This window comes from Cyclopterus lumpus, chromosome 7 (assembly GCF_009769545.1).
Source record: "Cyclopterus lumpus isolate fCycLum1 chromosome 7, fCycLum1.pri, whole genome shotgun sequence".
In the NCBI taxonomy this organism is placed as follows: domain Eukaryota; kingdom Metazoa; phylum Chordata; class Actinopteri; order Perciformes; family Cyclopteridae; genus Cyclopterus; species Cyclopterus lumpus.
Window position 1 is genome coordinate 22,799,522 of NC_046972.1, and position 18,220 is coordinate 22,817,741.

The following is an 18,220-nucleotide window of genomic DNA, read 5'->3' on the forward strand; positions in this document are numbered from 1 at the left end:
ATATATATATTATATATATATTTTTTTTTTACAAGCAACTAATATTATTTGTTTGAACTAATAGTAATTATTTTCTTTTTTTCAAGTAACTAATAGTATTTATTTTCTTTGTTTTCTTTACAAGCAACTAATATTATTTGTTTGAACTAATAGTAATTATTTTCTTTTTTACAAGTAACTAATAGTATTTATTTTCTTTGTTTTCTTTACAAGTAACTAACGGTATTTGGTTTCTTTGTCTCCAAAATAAACTGACAGTATTTCGTGATGTTTTGCCGTTGAGCCGTGTCGTCATTAAAAGTCGACTCGTCGCTCGTGAAATGACGTCATCAACGTGTTCGCCATAATGATAATAAACCGTGGACACAAAGCTACAGTAAAGGCACATTGAGCGTTTGGCCTTGGAAACGCGGACAGTCGCCTCGGAGCTCTCCGGTCTGGACCGACGATCGGCGGACACGAGTCTCGGTAAATTCGGTAAAACCGGGAGAAGAACCGAGCGGAACGGCGAGGTAAAAGTTAAAAGTTAGCTTCGGCTAGCCGAGGGTTTCACCTGTGAAGCCGCTAGTAACACACACACACACACGCACGCACACGTATACACACCGCACAATAAGATGCACGTGTCCGTTCAACTCGGGGCTCATTGAGGACTTTAACGCTGGAAATTAAACGTCACTTTGAGTGTCGCGAGCGAGCTTTGTGTGTGTGTGTGTGTGTGTGTGCTAGCGTCCTCGTTTCACTCACAGCGAGACGAACGTCGCAACAGGCGAGTTTTCTCGGGAAACAAGCCATCCCCCGTTTAGGGGGGGAAGCCATGTTGTTGTGGTCTATATTGGAGTTCCCACTCAACCCAGTAACGACTACATTTACTTTGTTTACACGGGAATGAGTTCAAAGTGAATGCGGACAACTATCCTGCTACCTGTTGCTGCACTGTCATGTACATTACAAAAGTATGACGTTTTTTCTTCTTCATTTTTACAGATGATTAGATCATCAAAATAAGTTTTCTGTCAGTTCTGCTGACTAATAGGGAGCTCCAGCACATGTGGGGCTGTTGGGCTGTTGACGTCCAATCGAGTCAAACGAGGCCATTTAAAACGGTATGAAGCAAGTTAGCGGAACTGAAGGAAGTCTATTTACCTTTGATCAACTACTACTACACGATAACTAATGTTTGGGAAATCATTTGTATTGTTACGTGCCATTTGTATGCATGCGCCGCAGAACAATTATTGTTTACTTACACACTATAGGCCATAATCAAATTATATTCCCTGAATCCTGAACCTTTTTTGCTCTTATATGGAAGCAGTGATTGTTTTTTTTCTTTTCTTCAACAGTAAAACAAATATGTATTTGCACCAGTGTTTTTTTAATGTTAGTAATATGTATGTGATCCTAATCTTCCAGAACATAACTAATAGTTTTCTGTTTGTCACAAATTGTTAAATGTTCATGATCATATGAGACAAAAATGTATAATACTTTATTTTGAACTGCTTTTAATAAATGGTATTTCTTTTCTTTGTTTTTTACAAGTAACTAATATGATGTGTTTATTTATTTTACAAGTAACTAATGGTATATTAGTGTATATAATATTATTATTATTATTATAAAATAAATATATTTTTTTACAAGTAATTCATAGTAATTTCTTTTTTTACAAGCAATTAATATTATTAGTCATCTTTTTTTTAAAGTAACTAATGGTATGTCTTTTCTTTGTTTTTACAATTAACTAATATTAGGTGTTTATTTATTCACAAGTAACTCATATTTTTATTTTATTTTTACAAGTAACTAATATTATTATTATTTATTACTTTTTACAAGCAACTAATATTTGTTTTTTCTCATTTTTTTACAAGTAACTAATAGTATTTATTTTCTTTGTTTTCTTTACAAGTAACTAACGGTATTTCGTTTCTTTGTCTCCAAAATAAACTGACAGTATTTCGTGATGTTTTGCCGTTGAGCCGTGTCGTCATTAAAAGTCGACTCGTCGCTCGTGAAATGACGTCAGCAACGTGTTCGCCATAATGATAATAAACCGTGGACACAAAGCTACAGTAAAGGCACATTGAGCGTTTGGCCTTGGAAACGCGGACAGTCGCCTCGGAGCTCTCCGGTCTGGACCGACGATCGGCGGACACGAGTCTCGGTAAATTCGGTAAAACCGGGAGAAGAACCGAGCGGAACGGCGAGGTAAAAGTTAGCTTCGGCTAGCCGAGGGTTTCACCTGTGAAGCCGCTAGTAACACACACACGCACACTTGTATACACACCGCACAATAAGATGCACGTGTGCGTTCAACTCGGGGCTCATTGAGGACTTTAACGCTGGAAATGAAACGTCACTAGCGAGCTGTGTGTTTGTGTGTGTGTGTGTGTGTATGTGTGTGTGTGTGTGTATGTGTGTTAGCTTCCTCGTTTCACTCACAGCGAGACGGACGCCGCAACAGGCTAACAACCGTTTAGGGGGGGGGGGGGGGGGGGGAGGACGTTGTTGTATTCTAGATTGGAGTTCCCACTCAAACCAGTAACGATTCTTTAAAACCAGTTGAATCTCACGCGCTGACCCCAACAAAAAAACAAGTAACGTGTTGACAGTTGCAGCAGCTGCACCTGCTTTACGTTTAGTGCTCCTTAACTCCTTGATCGGCTCATTATTAGCGGATCTTTAGCAGTATTTTTGTTGTCACAGTGGTGTTTGTTATTGTTGTTGACTTTTGTTGAAAAAGATTATATATATATATATATATATATATATATAAATTAATGAGGATGAACCCCTGACAGGCTGCGGCCATGGCGTCGGCTTCTCCCAGCGTGGACTCCAAGGCCGAGCTGACTTCTCTGCTGGAGCAGTGGGAGAGGGAGCAACAAGGCAGCACCCAGGAGCTGGTCAGCATCCTCACAAAGTAAGTGGCTGTGGGCCTCCCGTGTTGTTATTTACAAGCCCCCCAAAAAAATAATGAATACAAAAAAAAGTTAGTTTCAACATGCGCTGACGCTTTCAGAATCTCAGAGCTGGTGGAGAAAGAGACGGAAGAGTACCACAAAGCGGACCCCGACCCCTTTGATGACCGACACCCGGGTATGTGATGTGAAATAAAAATAAAAAAACCATTGCGTCACGTAGAAATTACCGGAGGTGTAAAATTATGTCTCATGTTATTGCCACCAGGGAGAGCCGACCCAGAGTGCGTGTTGGGACACCTGCTCAAGATCCTGTTCAAGAACGATGACTTCATGAACACGGTAAGAACGGACAGACTGAAGCGGATTTTGGGGATTTCTATTTGTGTCTTGGAGATTCAGAAGATTATATATATATAATTTTTTCTTCCCTTTTTTTGGGGTAGTTGGTGAATAGCTACGTGATGACCAGCAGAGAATTTCCCCTCAACGCGGCCGCTTGTCGCCTGCTTCAGAACATCATGCCCGGGCTGGAGACGGCCGTGGTCTTCCAGGAAAAGGTGAGTCGTTCTCTCGCTGCACATCCAACACAAGAGTCAAAAGTTTTTTTTTTTTTTTTTAAAAGGTGCGGGCGGTACAAACGTGCGTTTCCACGGCGACGGTTTGTGTTTTAGCGTGCGCACACACATGAAGTAGACATTCTCAGAAACAAGAGGAAGCTGAATACAAACAAAACTTGTGAGGACGGTATGACAGTCGGTATTTAAAGAGGTTGGAAATTGAATATGCAAAACAGTAGCAGGGTCACAAAGTCAGATAATTAATATTTTTTTAAATCAAGTTATTACTGATTTTAAATGTTACTAAACAACAACCTCATCGCGTTTATACGAGTGGAGACAACACGAGTCGCTGTCTGAATAAACATTGTTTGTTTGTGGGGTCGCAGTCCAGCCGGCGAGTCAGTTCCACTTTGACTCCGACTGTGAGGACGGAGATGAACTTTGACCCGGTTCCTTTTTTGTTGTTGTTTTTAAAAGTTACAAAAATCTTTTTTCAAAGGTTCATTTTGGAAAAGTCAACAAAAACCTACACTATCAATACTTTTTTTTTTTTTTTTTAATTTAGAGTAATATTCTTGTTTCTGTACGGATTTGACCGTTTCTCCCGTGTTGGTTCTCCTCAGGAGGGCATAGTTGAAAGGCTGTTTAAGTGGGCCCAGGAGGCCGAGCAGCCCCTCCGAATCTACGCCACCGGCCTGTTGGCCGGCGCCATGGAGAACCAGGACATCGCCGCCAACTACAGGGAGGAGAACTCCGTTTTGGTCAGCATGGGCTTCTGCTCGCTCAAATCCCACAATGCATCGGAGCAGTTTGCTCATCGCACAACTTCTATTTTTCTTGCCTCCCACCCGACAGGTGCCTTTGATGCTGCATCGGATGCGCGAGCTTCAGGATAAGGACGCCGAGAATAAACGGGACATCAAGCGACCGAGCCCCAGGAAGTCTTTGAGCGAGCCGCTGCTGCCTCTGGACGAGGAGACCGTCGACGGAGGCTTCGAGGAGAAGCCCTTCACGCCGGGGAGGAACGGAGCGGAGAAGGAGGGGCCGGAGGAGGACGGCGAAATTCCCTTCTCGACCGCCGAGCCCGAAAACGAGCTCTCGTTCCGACTCAACTCCCCCCACAAGGCCGGCGGCCGGGCCAACTCGGCCGTCAAAACCATGATGAAGCCCATGTCCGCCCCGGGTTCCCTGACGCACCAGGGCGTGTCGGACGGCGGCAGCTACCTCAAGAGGAAGGCGGAGAGGGAGAGCGGCAGGACCCTGAAGCAGAAGCTCAATTTCTCTCTGCCGGACCCCGACAGGAACTTCAGCGAGCTTTCCAACAGCAGCTGGTCTGAGACGAGCCCCTGGGTGATCGGCAACAACTACCACCTGTTCCCTCTGACCCCGGAGATCGAGCAGAGGCTCATCCTGCAGTATCTCACGCCTCTGGGGGAGTATCAGGAGGTTTGTCCCCTTACCATCAGTCGACACGGTGTATCGCAAAATGCTGGGTTGCAAAATACAAATGTATTTTTTATTTTTATCTTTTAAAGAGAAGGAAATCACTTCATGCAAGTTACACATTTTCCTTGCCTTGTCACAGACTCGCCACTAGATGTCAGTCTTCCTTAACCTCGGATGTTGAGGGGTAGATAACAAGTCAACGGTTTACGCCACACACTAGTAAACATCATCAGAAAGCTGGGAACGTGAAGATTAATTTGACATGAAGCTCATCAGCGTAAAAAATAAAAAAAGAATTTCTCAAAGTGTCAAAAAGCTTATAACATAATGATGGAAGTATACGATGGCCATCCTCATGCTCACTTGTGCCCGGCCGCTCGTTTCTGGTTGTAAAGTTTCCCGATGCCGTGATTATCCTCAAGGTCACAACGGGTCATTTTATGGAGTTACGTCTCAAGCTTTCCAGTCGAGCCCAATTTATGCGAGTCCACGTTTTTGTTTAGGGTACCCCAGTACATGTTGTGTAGGTTAAACCTCACGGCATTCGCATAAAGTGTTCATGTCCGTGAAGGGGAGACTCTTATGTTTCCATTGAACCGTTTTCATTCACAAGCTTTGGTCAAGGAGTTTGTAGAGTAACACAAGCGTTCCCTTTTTTAGATATTCCAGTTCGATATGACGTCTTACTCAAGCTCTAAAACCACGTTGGTTCCATCCACCAGCCATTTAAATGCTCACCAGTAGATGATTCATGTGTTCCTGATGCCAGTTCCTCCTCCTCCTTCTTCTTCCTGCAGCTGCTGGCGGTCTTCATGCAGATGGGAGCTCGAGAGTTGCTCATGCATTACATGGACCTAAAGCAGACCAATGACGTGCAGCTCACCTTCGAGGCTCTAAAGGTAAAACGGCTTCCCCCGTTGACCCCGAAACACCGGGTGGAGCTCTTCTGACGGTTCCTCCCTTCTCTCTCTCTCTCTCTCTCTCTCTCTCTCTCAGTACCTGGCGTCTCTGCTGCTGCACAAGAAGTTCGCTGCGGAGTTCGTGGCTCACGGGGGAGTTCAGAAGTTGCTGGAGATCCCCAGGCCGTCCATGGCGGCTACCGGGGTGTCTCTGTGCCTGTACTACCTCGCCTATAACCAGGACGCCATGGAACGGGTAGAGAGCAGCCGCGCGTCGTATCGTGTCTTTTGTGCCATAAGCTGTTGTCTTGAGTTTTAGATAACGATGATAATATGATTTATCCTTTTTTTTTTTTTTTTTTTTTTTTAAAGGATGATTTACAATGTAATTATACAATTATGAACTTGTCTGTCCTATTTAAGTTAAGTGAACACGTAATTTTCACTTGCAATTCAACGTTTTGGATGTAAATCCTTAATGTGAACAAATGCGACGCCCGTGGAATTAAATCAAGATATTACTTAAAAAGAAAATTCTAACTGGATCGTAAGCTCTTTTTTTTTGGGGGCTTATATCCAGAGAAACATTCATAGTAAGAATGAAAGATAATTTATACGAATTGCACCGCTATGGATAAATATTCACAGACCGCGCACGGATGTTTATCAAGCTGTCCGTTAGAAAAGTTATTGGCTTATATTTATAAAAAAATATGGTGGCCCTTCTTTACTTATGTTAAGGATTTAGATTTAACCGATGATTAAGTGAAGGACTTATTTCTGCGGACAACGCAGTTCTCTGAGCTTTTATATTTTGCGATAATATAATCCATTCAATACAACGGGTGTAGAATGTTTTTTTTCACAATTTTGTTTTTGCTTTCTTCATTTATTAATGCGTTAATGCTGCAACTGTGTGTTTTTCATGGTGTTGAACATAAATAACATTTTAAATGTTGTGGGGGGGGGGAAAAAGCAAAGAGCTATACAATTTAATAATAACATAACAATAATATATAAGTTTATATTCATTCACCAAATAATCTAGACATTAATATTTAGAGATTTGCTTTGAAATGCTGCTAGTCTTGTATCCGTGTGTGCACCTCTGTGTTCATCGGCGTGTGCTCCCCTCTCAAGGTGTGCATGCTGCCCCACTCCATCCTGTCGGACGTGGTCGGTTACACGCTGTGGCTGCTGGAGTGCTCGCACGCGTCCGGCTGCTGCCACGCCACCATGTTCTTCTCCATCTCCTTCTCCTTCCGCGCCGTCCTGGAGCTCTTCGACAGGCAGGACGGTCTCCGACGCCTCGTCAACCTGGTAGGACGGGCCGGCGTTTGTGATCCGCACCGCGCGACCGCGCGCGTCGTCCACGGTCACTAACACGTGTGATACCCACCGACTGTTTCCAGATCAGCACTCTGGAGATCCTGAACCCCGAGGACCAGGGAGCGCTGCTGAGCGACGATGAGATCTTCTCCAGCAGGCAGACGGCCAAGCACACCTGCATGGCCCTGCGCAGGTACTTCGAGGCCCACCTGGCCATCAAGGTGGAGCAGGTGAAGCAATCCCTGCAGCGCACAGAGGGGGGCGCCCCAATTCACTCCCAACCGTACTATAAGGTAAGACGAAGGGAGATTGACATTACTGGACACCTTTTTATATGTATTGGTCATTTTTAAATGACGCCGTTCAAAAGTTTGGATCCAACTGTTGAATTAGATTTTCTTCTGTCTGTCGGTCATTATAATATAATTCAGACACCAAATGGATTATTTACATTTTAAATGGTTTTGGCCCCCGAAATAAGAATAATTGAACGTTACATGCAAGACATTTACTACCTTTTGGAGAAAATAAAATCACGGGCGGTCTTCCTGAACCTTTTTAAACACTTTTTTTATTTATTTAAAGCATTCGATGCTGTAAGTCATAGCATTCTCACTTACAAACTTTTCATTAATAATTTCTCATAAATTAAAAACCCTGTCATGGTTTGGATCATATCTTCCAAATTGTAACCATTGTGTTATCAACAACAAAACCTCCCCTTTTTCTTAACATAGTACAATAGGTGTCCCACAGGGATTTGTGCTGGGACCCTTACTCTTTTGGTTACACATCAACCACCTTCCTGAATCTGGGGCCGGTCTTCAGTTCTACGCAGATGATACCGTCCTATTTAGTTCTCTGTGTACAAAACAAACCCGTCACGCAAAATCTCTTAAATTGTTTTTGAATTGGCGGCGTAAATTACCTGCACAAAGTCTGTATTCCTGCCCTGATCGTGTGTGTGTGTGTGTGTGTGTGTGTGTGTGTGTGTGTGTGTTCGTTCTCCAGGCGGTCAGCTACAGCCGCGAGCAGGTGGTGGAGATGATGGAGTTTCTGATAGAGTACGGTCCACTCGGACTGTACTGGGAACCAGCGGAGGTCTTTCACAAGCTGTCATGCGTCCAGCTCCTCCTGCAGCTCATTTCCATCGCCTGTGACTGGAGGACCTACTATGGCAGGTATGGATATTTTTTCTTTTTGTACATAAAGAGCAGGTCTCACCTCACCACTTTTTTTTATTCATTGGCGGCGTCATGAATTTGACGACGTAACACAACGATTGAATGTTTCTCCTGCCCTGTAGGAGCGACACGGTGCGCTATGCTCTCGACATCCTGAGCATCCTCACAGTTGTGCCGAAGACCCAGCTGCTGTTGTCGGAGGCCGTCGCCGTGCTAGATGAGGGCGGATCCACCGTTTCCACCGTCGGTAGGTGTCGCGATGCGACTTCGTTAAACAATTAAACGACGTACGTGGCCCCGATAGTCGCTAAGGCATTCGAGCAGCCTGGCATCTGCAGTATTTTTAGGTCGGCAGCCATTATTGTGAAAGTGTCCGCAATGCACTGGGTCATGAAATGAAATCGCATTCACTCGACACAGAATGTAATAACATGCAGTAACTTTGTATTTATTATATGTGTTCATTTCATAAGCTCTGTGACCAGCTCTCTCCTGAGAGACGGCGCAACTCCCAAGTATTATTTTTGTGGTTTTTGTCATCAATTGTCTGTTTTTTTTGTTCTTCCCCCACACTCCCCTCAGGAATGAGTATAGTCCTGGCAGTGGCAGAGGGAGAGGTATTTGTAAATGATGCCGACATCCAGAAGTCGGCTCTGCAGGTCGTCACCAACTGCGTCTGTGCTCCGGACAAACGCATGTCCAGCATCGGCAAGTTCATCGCGGGCACCCCCCGCCGCCGCCTGCCTCAGCAGAGCAAAGCCAGCGAGAGTGTGCTCACCAAGATGTGGAACGTGGTGCAGTCCAACAACGGCATCAAGGTGCGGTTAAAGTCTTCCAGGCTCAGGGGCCTTTTGTGATTGTTGTGCCTCCTGCGGGCCGGAGGTGATTGTGTTTTTGGGGTTGTCCGTCCATCTCAGGAACACCTGGAGGGGTTTCCCTCCAAATCTGTCTACTAATTTCCTCAAACGTCTACTTGGACTCCAGGATGAGTTTTTTTTCTAGTCATTCTCAGGCTTCGACCTCCGGTTCTGAGAAGTGTGTTAAAGCTGCATTCTCTCTCCTGACCACCAGGGGGCGACTCCTCTGGTTGTATAGAAGTCTATGCTTCATGTGTTAAAGCTACATTCTCTCTCCTGACCACCAGGGGGCGACTCCTCTGGTTGTATAGAAGTCTATGCTTCATGTGTTAAAGCTGCATTCTCTCTCCTGACCACCAGGGGGCGACTCCTCTGGTTGTATAGAAGTCTATATAAATGACTCTACTTCTCTTGATTTATTCCCTCAGTAAACATTGTAAACATTTGTTTTTGGTCTCAATCTCTAGTTTCAAGTCTTCTTCAATACAGCCTGATGTTCATTTAGTGAATTATGGTCATTTAGAGTCAAACAGACCATAGAGCAGGGTATGCTTTAGGGGCGGGGCTTACTTTGATTGAGAGGTCGCTTTTGGTTGCTAAAAGACGCCAAAACGACGGTTCTTTGGTTCTTTAAGATGGCAGTGGCTGGAATTATGAGACATATTTTGTCTGAGAGCTGCAGTGGTAAATAGACTGAATCTATATAGCACCTTTTTATCTTGGCAACAGTGCACACTTTTTAAAGACGCACACACACACACACACATGCAAGGCAAAGACCTGCAGAGCAGCAGATTTGAGGGTCACTCCGAAGTGCAGATATTGTGGAAGGAAGGCTGGCCAGAAATGATGCCAAGATGTCTCCCATCTTGTGTAAAATTCATATGAATGTCAGGCTGTAAAAACAAATTGAATTATTAAGACAACACACTTAAACCAGTTGATGTACCGATTAGACAAACATCAGAGCATTTGTCTGAATATTTTTGCAGTTTTGTCATATATCTTTTGTCAGGAATGTCATTGTGAGTCGTGAATTGCGGCGCATTAGTTTCTTTGTTCTTTAAAAGGAAGGCTTACATAAAAATAATAAGGCACTGACGTGTCTCAGAGGGATTCGTCCAGCTCTCTCTCGTCGCGGCTTGCTCTTCGTTTGGTCGACCATTGTTTTTATTCAACTTGCCCGTGTCTGTCCCGAAGGTGCTGCTGTCCCTGCTGACGGTGAAGATGCCCATAACCGACGCCGATCAGATCCGAGCCCTGGCCTGCAAGGCTCTGGTGGGTCTGTCCCGCTCCACCTCCGTCAGGCAGATCATCAGCAAGCTGCCTCTGTTCAGCAGCGGACACATCCAGCAGCTGATGAAGGAGCCCGTGCTCCAGGACAAGCGCAGCGAGCACGTCAAGTTCTGCAAGTTCGCGGCCGAGCTGATCGAGAGGATCTCCGGGAAGCCGCTGCTGATCGGCACGGACGTGTCTCTGGCGTGGCTGCAGAGGGCCAGCGTGGTCGCCAAGTCCCGGATCTCCTTCCCCGAGAAGGAGCTGCTGCTGCTCATCCGGAACCACCTGGTGGCCAAAGGCCTTCACGACACCGCCACCGCCCTCACGAAGGAGGCGGATCTCCCGATGGCGTGTCTGTCGCTAGCGACGCACGCCGCCTCCGGTTTCCCCCCCGTCGCCCCGCCCCCGCCCGCCTCCCCCGTCGCCACGTTGCCCCGCACCCCGCGGCTGGCAAACGGCGTTGTGTCGAGACTCGCGAGCCACGCCCCTCATTCCACCAGCCCGGGATCCAGCAATCTGCAAACGCGCCCCTCCACGTCGCAGCCCGCCGCGGCTTCTGCCGCCGCAGCCGCAGCTTTCCCCTCCACGTCCACCTCGCCGTGCAGCAACGGCTCGCCGCTCATCGGGCGCATCGTTTTCTCCCGCGAACGGCTCGCCGGGTACGCCACGGCGAGCTGCAAGAAACCCCGGGTGCTGAGGCAGAAGTCCGACCACGGCGCCTTCAGCCAGAGTCCGGCCATGAAGAAGCAGTTCGACCGGCACCTGCCGTCCCCGCCGGCGTTGGACAGCATCATCACGGAGTACCTGAGGGAGCAGCACGCGCGCTGTAAAAACCCCGTGGCGACGTGCCCGCCGTTCTCCCTCTTCACCCCCCATCAGTGCCCCGAGCCCAAACAGAGACGCCAAGCACCCATTAACTTCCCATCCCGCCACACTCGGAGGGTTATATATCCTAAATACGGGGGAGTGGACGGGGGCTGCTTCGACAGACATCTCATCTTCAGCAGGTAGGGTAGCTTCGTTTCCTTCCCGGAGCTCGGCGTGGGATTTCTCGACCGTCCTCCCCAAAATATATATTTTTTAAAACCCCACATTTGTTCTCCGTCTCTCTCAGGTTCCGTCCCATCTCCGTGTTCAGGGAGGCTGAGGAGGACGAGAGCGGCTTCATGTGTTGCGCCTTCTCGGCCCGCGAGCGGTTCCTGATGCTCGGGACGTGCACCGGCCACCTCAAGCTGTACAACGTGTTCACGGGCCAGGAGGAGGCCAGCTACAGCTGCCACAGCTCGGCCATCACTCACCTGGAGCCCTCGCGGGTTCGTAGAGAAGCGCTTTCACGCCGTTTGCTTAGAACGTTAACGCAGGAGAAGTTTAACCGTCACATTTTGTGTGTTTTTTTTTTTTTTTTAGGATGGCTCTCTGCTCCTCACGTCAGCCTCTTGGAGCTTCTCGCTGTCCGCGCTGTGGGGCATGAAATCAGTCTTCATCATGAAGTAAGTGACGTTCATTCAAGAGACTGAAGCCAGCTGCACACACACACACACACACGGCCTTAAATATTTAAACATTTGCAGCGTTGCAAGACTGCATCTGTACGACATGACTGCTGTTTGACCGGTCTATCGATCGACCGCTCAATTAAAGCGATAGTTTGGATGTTTTGGAGTGGGGTTTAATGAGGTGCTTATCCACAGTCTGTGTCGCCTCCCCAGTGTGGCGAAACGTCGGCTAAATGTATTTTAACCACCTTTCTTTTAAAGGATTCTGGTGCCTTTTGGTGGAGTTCTGAACACTTTTTTTTTAAAGCCCCTCTGTGATCCTGCCTCCATGCATGTGGCCCACACTCCGTCCCAATGTCACGGCAGCTTTATGTTGCCAAAAGAGGGAGCTGCAGAAAAGAGATGACATGCTGTTTTTAATTATGCACGCTCTTAGCCCCGAGGGCCGCGGTCTTCAGTTCATGGGGAAACACGAGCGCTCGGCATCATTCGTCCTTTCAGTTTAGCCGAGGCATTACTGGCATCTGTAACACTGGCTCCGCATTTCTTTCTTTCTTTCTTTCTTTCTTTTCATGCGAATGTGTGAATGTGACTCTTCAGGCATTCCTTTCTGGGCGACCATTACGTGGAGTTCAGTAAGCTCTCGCAAGATCGCGTCATTGGGACCAAGGAGCACATAGCGCGGGTACGTATGTCGGCAATTTGTTTCCAAAGACGGAAAAGAAAAGACTTGGTGCTTACGGTGCTCGTCGTCTTTTGCCAGATTTATGACATCCAGACGGGTCAGGTGACTCTGACCCTAAACAACCCGGACCTGGCCAACAACTACAAGAGGAACTGTGCCACCTTCAACCCGACGGACGACCTGGTGCTGAACGACGGCGTGCTGTGGGACGTGCGCACGGCTCAGGCCATCCACAAGTTCGACAAGTTCAACATGAACATCAGCGGCGTGTTCCATCCCAACGGCCTGGAGGTCATCGTGAACACGGAAATCGTATCCTTGAGACTTAAATGCGTGTGTTGATAAGAACGTTAGACATTAGACGACCTAGACCCCTTCCGATACTCGTACTATTTAGTATGTCCCAATACATGTCTTAAAACCTGCATTCTCTCTCCTGACCACCAGGGGGCGACTCCTCTGGTTGTATAGAAGTCTATATAAATGACTCTACTTCTCTTGATGTATTCCCTCAGTAGACATTGTAAACATGAGTTTATGGTCTCAATCTCTAGTTTCAAGTCTTCAGAGTCAAACAGACCATAAAGCAGGGTATGCATTAGGGGCGGGGCTATAAGATGGCGATGCCGAACTCGACGCTTCAAAACGGCAGTCCACAAACCAACGGGTGACGTCACCATGACGACGTCCACTTCTTTTACACAGTCTGTGATCTGAACCTTAGAGCCACATAGATGTTTCTCACATGGTTAAAAATGTCATTTGTGGGCTTTAAAGGCAGTAAAATGAGTGCATACATATTCATAGAATAGGTGGACAAAATAATATGTATATATATATGTTTCATAAACAACTAAAAGAAGAAGATCGTATCGGTGTTTAACGTCGTAGTCGCTCCAATGACGGGAAGAGCTTTAATTTCACTGCTAAACATTAAATATGTATTGCACTGAAAATGTAATTCATAACCCAGTGGATGGGTTTTAATTGCCGTGCAATTTAAAATCCGAATCCGCAGCTTCTCGTTGATTTTAGAAAACCCGCTGTCGCGGTCCTTAGCCAGAGGTTCAGTGGGATCTGCGGACCTTCCACCTCCTCCACATGGTCCCCGCTCTGGATCAGTGCCGGATAGTCTTCAACAACAACGGCACCGTCATCTACGGAGGTAAATACGGAAGCCCCGCTGCATGATGGGTAAATCACATTCGCTTGGCGTCGCGTGCGTGTGTGTGTGCGTGCGTGTGTGCGTGTGCGTGTGTGTGTGTGCGCGTGAGAGATATGCCACCGTCACGCGGTGTTGGAGACAGGGAGAACCAGCTGGTTTCACGCCGCCTCACATTGCGTCGCAATGTCGGCGCTCGATACGACGAGCCTCCCGAGTCAGTTATTAAAATATTTTATTCTCGCTCTCACCGCGGCTCTTTTTTTTGGGTTTTTTTTTCCGCAGCGATGCTTCAGGCCGACGACGAAGACGACATGATGGAGCTGCAGATGAAAAGTCCGCTCGGTTCGTCGTTCAGGACCTTCAACGCCACGGGCTACAAACCAATCGGTGAGGAGGTCAAATTTAAAGTCTCCCATCATGTTTTGATTACTTTAATATTCTTATTTGTTTGCGATATATTTTCTGAAAATGGAACTCCTTTTGCTCTCCTCTCAGCCACTATCGATGTCAAGAGGAACATATTTGACCTTTGCACTGATACCAAAGACTGCTACCTCGCTGTGATTGAGGTAAATACTCAACGTTACTTTTTGGCTTAAGTTTGTGGTGATTTAAAAAAAATATATATTTTATTATTAATGAAACAATTAAACGTCTTTTTTGTCCCGTAGAACCAAGACTCTGTGAACACTGACACGGTGTGCAGGCTGTACGAAGTCGGCCGGCAGAGACTTGCGGAGGAAGAGGAGGAGGACGAGGAGGATCAGGTCCCGACTTTGTTTCCTTTTTGGATATCGCCGCGGCTGCCGCGATCTTTTGTAATTGACCATCTTCTTGTTCTTCTTCTTCTTGTTCTTGTTCTTCTTGTTCTTCTTCGTCCTCAGGAGGACGACGATCAGGAGGAAGACGACGACGACGACGAGGATTCCGGCGACACGGATCCCCTCATCGCCGAGCTGGAGAACGACGACGACGACGACGAAGAGGAGGAGGAGGACGACGACGGGAACGACGAATTCTCTCCCTCCGACGAGGAGGTGTCGCGCCTCCTCGAAGGCGGCGGCGACGACGAGGACGACTCCGATAACGGCGATCAGGCGCTCCTCTACGGTGAGCGGAGCTCGAAGTGAGCGGAGCCGTGCGCAGGTTCCCGTTCACCTTACTGCTGCATTGTGGGATTTGTAGTCTCGCCTCCGTTTTATTCTTAATTTGCGCCGTCTCCAGCTTTATCATCTTTTACTTGTCAACAAGATGGTTTTTAAAAGGTTAAAAACTTTTTCATTCTGGATCATAATTTGTGAACATCACGCTGTATTGAAGAAGACTTGAAACTAGAGATTGAGACCAAAAACTAATGTTTACAATGTTTACTGAGGGAATACATCAAGAGAAGTAGAGTCATTTATATAGACTTCTATACAACCAGAGGAGTCGCCCCCTGGTGGTCAGGAGAGAGAATGCAGCTTTAACACATGAAGCATAGACTTCTATACAACCAGAGGAGTCGCCCCCTGGTGGTCAGGAGAGAGAATGCAGCTTTAACACATGACGCATATACTTCTATACAACCAGAGGAGTCGCCCCCTGGTGGTCAGGAGAGAGAATGCAGCTTTAACACATGACGCATATACTTCTATACAACCAGAGGAGTCGCCCCCTGGTGGTCAGGAGAGAGAATGCAGCTAAAACACATGACGCATATACTTCTATACAACCAGAGGAGTCGCCCCCTGGTGGTCAGGAGAGAGAATGCAGTTTTAACACATGACGCATATACTTCTATACAACCAGAGGAGTCGCCCCCTGGTGGTCAGGAGAGAGAATGCAGCTTTAAGACACTTCCGCATTGGCTTCACTTTTTGGAACCGGAGGTTGTCGCCTGCCAACGGTTTAAAGCTTCAGAAAGTAGCGTCTCCATGTGTCCATCACTACCAATTTGGGAGCTAAATATACAAATTAACACCGTTGAGCACCGATTAGGATGAATCCTAATCGTGACCTTTTTGTCATATTTTTTCCCGCGTCTGTGGTTTCTGTGTTTTCATGCTTGTCTGGTCACTTCGTCGTCTTTCCCAACGAAACGTGAAAACTGCTGTCTTGAAGATGGATGAAGTGTTCTTTCACATTCTCTGTATCCCTTTTTTTTTAATCATTATTATTTTAAATCCGTATTTGTCTGTCGCACAAACAGACAGCTCGGACAACTCCGACCTCGAAGATGACATCATCTTATCCCTGAACCAGTGAGGAGCCGCCGGCGTCTGGGACCCGAGGAACCGGACGACGAGTCGAGACCTCCGCCTCGCAGACGTCTGAGCTGCAGGGCGGGGAGGCGGAGAGAGAGAGAGAGGGAGGAAGAGAGAGAGAGAGAGTGTAGCGTCAGCAGAGGAGGTGGGAGGAAACTTGGAGCGCTGCCAGTTTGAAACCGTAGGTGTCTGCACGAGACGGGAGGAAGAACAATCTCGTACAGATTTGCACACAATTTGACGTACTGGCGGGGTCGAAAAAAAAAGATTGTAAACGCTTTTAGTTTTATAAAAAAGAAAAGAAAAAAAAAGATAGTTGGGGTTTGACGATGAGAGAAATTGTTCAGTGAAGAAAAAGTTTTATATTCTATCACATTTACGGCTTTTTTTTTTTTTTATATCTTTTTTTTTTTTATTTTATTTTTTAAAGCGAGCCTCTTCATTTGGTATTGATTCAGAAAGCCTCCATTTGGTCACAGATTAGTGTGACCACCGAAGCGGCGCTGCGTGGGTCTGCGTTTGTGTGGCGAAGAATTTCGACGTGCGCTCAAAGCGCCAGACCCGACCGCCTGGAACAGTCACCGAAAAAATTAACGAGGCTTTTATGAATCGGGCAGCTGATTTAACCCACAAACACGTCGCCGATGGCGTCAAAGCCGCCTTCAGGTTTTTACTTTTAAAACCGATGACCAAAAGAACGCCCACACACACACACACACACACACACACACACACACACACACACACACACACACACACACACACACACACACACACACACACACAGCAGTGCCATGCGCGAACGTGGCCTTCTGATTTGATTTGTGTAACTAGAGAAGCTGCTGAAGAAACACTGTAACGAAACCTGTTGACACACCTGCTCGCTGTCGGTGGCACGCAACACACACACACACACACACATATATTTTTCCGAGGCTTTATTGAGGCGTGCGACGATTTTTGGCCTTTACTTGATGATTCTTTGAAACATAAATAAAAAGATTACAGAGCGTTGTCCTCTGTCTGTTGATGAAGTCATAATCATTCAGTGGGAATTGAGAACGCTGCGGATGAAATCGATCTCTCTGAACCTGGAAAGAGAGTTCACATTGGAAATAAGAGACGTTGGGGGAATATTTAGCAGAACATTTGCATTTCAAACTCGCCACATTGTGAAAAAAACAATTACCTTTTCACTTGCACACTTTCTTTTTTTTTTTTTTTGGAAAACGTTTGGATTTTTCTTGTATTTTTTATTTAGCTGTTCATTTTACCGGTTTTCCTTTTTCCATGAAAAGACCTTGATGTTGAGTTTCCTGAGACCGTTTATGTACAGCTTGTATGTATCTAAAGTATTTTTACTATAAATAAAGACGGAAAAGTTAGCTGTGTGTTTGCTTCTTTGAAGAAGTGTGAGCGACATTTAATAAGCTGTTGAGAGGAATTTTAAATTACATGTGTGGCTTTTTTTTTTTTTTTAAAGTGGCAATCTTTAAGATATATTTTTTTATTGGGGGGGGACACACAACACGATGGTGCCTATGAACCACGGATAGAAATATTACAATATTTATGCATTTGCATTATGTCTTTGGCGATATTTTTGCACATTCCTGAGAGAAAAACGGTCAAAATGTGCAAAAATTGCACAGAATTGTTAAAAGTTGAAGGTCATCGTGCATCAACAACAAAACTCCAGACTGCTGAACTCCTAAAGTACATTTCCTTTTTGTTTTCACTCAAATGGAAGTCCTGAATCAACGAGGACTGACGTCACAAAGGTGATTTTCATGTCTTTCGATTAAAATAAAGTGCTATAAACACTGAAAGTATTGAAGCGCTCAATCCAATGCACTAAAACGCAGGTGAATTTTCAGTATGCACAGTATGAGAGAAATATGTTTTAAAATTTTTAGCATTTAGGAGACACTTTCGGGGTTCAATGTCTTGCTCGAGGACACTTTGGAGGAGCGAGGAGTCGACCTGCTAAAACGTGCCTTTTAAAGGACTTCCCTGTTAATAACCAAAAGGTCGTGATTATGTACCATCCACACATAATATCCACTTCTATGCAGATGACGCAATCGTATACGTGCACGTCCGCCGACGTCTCTGCACAGCCGCAAACACTTATCTTATATTTTC

At 46.1% G+C, this 18,220-nt stretch overlaps 1 protein-coding gene across 4 annotated transcripts; it reads left to right on the forward strand.

Moving 5' to 3' along the window:
- Positions 1-250: 250 nt before the first annotated feature.
- Positions 251-17,460, forward strand: LOC117733316 (DDB1- and CUL4-associated factor 1-like). 4 transcript variants are annotated; one of them, XM_034536862.1, is made up of 27 exons: positions 251-512; positions 988-1,106; positions 1,961-2,214; positions 2,808-2,929; positions 3,029-3,105; positions 3,196-3,269; positions 3,374-3,487; positions 4,114-4,251; positions 4,346-4,936; positions 5,734-5,835; positions 5,933-6,091; positions 6,976-7,155; positions 7,248-7,457; positions 8,176-8,345; positions 8,471-8,595; positions 8,931-9,166; positions 10,406-11,490; positions 11,598-11,796; positions 11,891-11,973; positions 12,580-12,664; positions 12,743-12,976; positions 13,736-13,829; positions 14,112-14,216; positions 14,325-14,398; positions 14,501-14,596; positions 14,714-14,939; positions 16,021-16,365. In XM_034536862.1, the coding sequence occupies exons 4-27, from the start codon at positions 2,817-2,819 to the stop codon at positions 16,074-16,076; spliced, it is 4,626 nt and encodes a 1,541-aa protein (XP_034392753.1). In that variant the 5' UTR covers positions 251-512; positions 988-1,106; positions 1,961-2,214; positions 2,808-2,816; the 3' UTR covers positions 16,077-16,365. The 4 variants fall into 4 exon arrangements, with proteins under 4 accessions (XP_034392753.1, XP_034392754.1, XP_034392757.1 ...); XM_034536863.1 differs by lacking the exon at positions 988-1,106; XM_034536866.1 differs by lacking the exons at positions 988-1,106; positions 1,961-2,214 and having other exon boundaries at positions 383-512.
- The last annotated feature ends 760 nt before the right edge of the window (positions 17,461-18,220 follow it).